Raw genomic sequence first — 3,293 nt, 5'->3', positions numbered from 1 at the left:
TTCCTGCCAGCCACCAGGATGGGGACGGCTCTGAGCTCAGGCAGACAGCAGGCAACGCCTGCACTGCAGCCTCGCGACCCTGAGTGCAGACCGAGCCCTGCCACCCCGGGGCGGCCGACCCTGACTGGCAGCGCCATGGGGCCGTGAACGCGTTTTGCTTTACGCCGTGAAGTTTGTGATGATCTACTGCAGCAGCAACAGGAAACACGCGCACGCCCCTGGCTGCAGCCCAGCACGCGCTTTACGCTGTCGACCCCTCTCCTCTCCTCTCACGGGCACAGCAGCGGCCCTGGAAGGATCTGCCAGGCCCTCAGTGCTGGGGGCGACGAATACACACAGACCCCGGAGACGCTGCGGGGTCAGCTCCACATCACAGCAATAAAGCATGTCGCACACGTGCGTATAAAAGTGACGTTTACACTATCCTGCAGTCTAGTAAGCATGCAGTGGCATGATGTCTAAAAAACAACGTGCAGGACTTCCCTGGTGGTCCAGTGGTTAGGACTCCGTGCTTCTATTGCAGGGGGCATGGGTTCAATCCCTGGTCGGGGAACTAAGCTCCTGCATGCCTCACAGCACGGCCAAAAAACAAAGTACAGTACTTGGAGCCAGATTACAGAGATTCACATCTGAGCCCCATCTCAAATAAACTCAATTTGATTAAAAAAAAAAAAGTGCATACCTTAATTCTGAGTCGTAATCTTTTTGCAATGGTAACATCAAAGATCACTGATCACAGGTCACCACGACAAATAGAATCATGAAAAAGCTTGGAAAATGTTGAGGATGATCAAAACGTGACACAGAGGCACGAAGCGAGCAAAGGCTCTGGGGAAAACGGCACCGATGGACTTGCTCGAGGCAGGGCTGCTACAAACCTTCAGTTTGTAAAAAAACGCAGTATCTGCGAAGCACAACAAAGCTCGAAGCAACAACACGAGGTTGGCCTGTGCATCACGGTATTTGTAGCGAGCTAGCAAACACTCTCTAGGGTTTACTCCGTGCCCAGCACTGCACTGCGTGCTTTCAGTCCAGGCACTCACAACAGGCCTAAGATGCATATATGATCATTAATATTTTAGGTTTGGCGGACGAGGAAACAGAAGTTCAGACAGGTTAGATCACCTGCCCGAGGTCTTGCCGCTCACACGGGGCAGAGCCGGGCTGCAAACTCAGGAGGGCGACCCCAGCTCACATCACCTAGTCTTTGCTGACACTCACTCCCCACTTGGTGGGGACAGAACAAGTAAAGCCAAGTCCGTGGCGTTGACAGAAGTCATGTGCGCCGGCCGGACAACCAGGATCTGACTCTTTTAGTGTAACGAGCGTTTCGTGTCCTACCTGTTGGCGAGGTGCTCCAGCTTGAAGATGTGCACCGTCTCCGTGTTGCTCGAAGCACAGAGGAGTTGCGAGTCCATGCTGAAAGCCAGAGAGCTGATCGTCACATACCTGCAAACACAGCCACACAGGGACAGGTGAGCCCGGGGAACGAGGGTAACAGCCTGAGAGTACAAAAATCAGCTTCACGTATATATGTAAGAAAACCTAAATGTATCCCGAAGAGTTTGAGCACAGGCAGACCTCGTTTTATTGGGCTTCGCTTTATGATGCTTCGCAGATACTGCGTTTTTTTTTATAAGCTGAAGGTTTGTGGCAGCCCTGCCTCGAGCAAGTCCGTCGGTGCCGTTTTCCCCAGAGCCTTTGCTCGCTTCGCGCCCGTGTCACGTTTTGATCATCCTCAACATTTTTCAAGCTTTTTCATGATTATTGTATTTGTCGTGGTGACCTTTGGTGTGATGACTGCAAACAGATTATGACTCGCTGAAGGCTTGGGTGATGGTCAGCATTGTTTAGCAATGAAGCGTTTTTTAAATTAAGGCATGGACATTTTTTTTTTTTAGACTCACGCCATCATCGCACACTTAACAGACTGCAGGATAGTGTAAACATCACTTTCATAGGTACGAGGAAACCAAGAAATGTGCGTGACGCGCTTTATTGTGATACCGGCTTTACTGTGGTGGTCTGGGATGGAACCCACACTATCTCCGAGGTCTGCCTGTGTTTTCTAAAATCCCTTCAACACTGTATCATTCATACTTTGAAATTAACATCGGAAAGAGTCACACTGGGTCGCTTCTCAGGTGAGAAGAAACCAGGCATCGCCCCTTCCCGTCACGCTGGAAGTCTTCCGTCTGTGAGCCCTGCAGCGGATAGGACCCAGACCATCACACTTTTCTATTCCGCGGGAGGAGGGTCAGCAGTTACTTTCCAGCCGCGACTCCCTCGCCTGTCTCATTTCTCCGCGACGGGCCGCCCTTGGGCGCGTCAAGAAAGGGCTCCCCAGGCTGGAGGCCCAGGTCACAAAGCCCTCTCAGCTCTCAGGTGTTCTGAGTGCTCAGTGGGGCCTCTAGTCAATCACCCGAGAAAGGACCATCATCCATCCTCCCGGGCAGGGCGAGGGGCGCACACAGCCCCTCTGTCCTCTCCCCGGACGGCTGCCAGCCGTCCACTACAGGACCCCTGTGCGTACTCTAGTGTGTTTTTACGATGAGCACAGACCTTTTCACGCCTCTCCGAAACTCATAGAGCTTTTGCCCATCGGGAACCGAGAACACCCGGATGACAGTGCCCTGGAAGAGAAAGCAGGTAGGCATTTCGTACCGTGAACAGCTTCACGCAGACACGTCCCTTTAGAGACGAGTTTGTTTGATTGGTTTTGAGCACCTGTCTCAGGAGAGGAAGCACAGAGGGCTGTGCACAGAGGCTTTTCTGTATGTGTGCTGTATAAACCGTTCTTGGAAGGTGAGTTGAACAGCCTCCGTCTCCCTGCCCCTCCCCACCCGAGCCCAAGGCGCTAGCGTGCTCGTTCAGTCTGCTCTGGCCCCCTCAGACATTCAATCTCTGCCCGTCAAAAATACACCTGTTTCTCGTGGCATCTGAAATTCAACTCGGTCACCTTCCCTGGTTATTCCAGACAGAAGATGTCAGTCTCTCCTGCTGAACAGCCAAGCATTTTGTTTCTACTGTGTTTATGGAACGTGGCATCTCTCCGTATCTGTGATGATGGGCACGCACGTTTCTTAATCAGACCGCGAGGTTCTGGGCAAAGCGGCTTGCGTCCTGCACATCAGAGGCCCATGGTCGGCCGAGTTAATAAATGCAGCGCCTCACGCAGGGGCCGGAAGGCCTCCCTCCGGAGTGAGGTCTGAGCGCTGGGGTCACCGGGCCCCTTCCACCAGCTCTTTGGGGCCCAGGGCCCCCTGAACCCGCCCCCCCCCCACCCCGGCCGG

At 53.4% G+C, this 3,293-nt stretch overlaps 1 protein-coding gene across 1 annotated transcript in view; it reads right to left on the bottom strand.

Annotated features, from left to right (window-relative positions):
• WIPI1 (WD repeat domain, phosphoinositide interacting 1) overlaps positions 1–3,293 on the bottom strand; it is a 31,509-nt gene that overhangs the window by 10,324 nt on the left and 17,892 nt on the right. Inside the window, exons 7-8 of the mRNA XM_007455281.1 lie at positions 2,563–2,633; positions 1,342–1,449 (exon numbers count right to left, since the gene is read on the bottom strand). Of these exons, the coding sequence (XP_007455343.1) occupies positions 1,342–1,449; positions 2,563–2,633 (179 nt within the window). The remainder of the gene's footprint in view (positions 1–1,341; positions 1,450–2,562; positions 2,634–3,293) is intronic.

Source organism: Lipotes vexillifer, unplaced genomic scaffold, assembly GCF_000442215.2.
Source record: "Lipotes vexillifer unplaced genomic scaffold, Lipotes_vexillifer_v1.1 scaffold664, whole genome shotgun sequence".
Taxonomy (NCBI): domain Eukaryota; kingdom Metazoa; phylum Chordata; class Mammalia; order Artiodactyla; family Lipotidae; genus Lipotes; species Lipotes vexillifer.
Note: the sequence above shows the minus strand (reverse complement) of the source record. Positions and strands in the feature narration are given on the sequence as shown.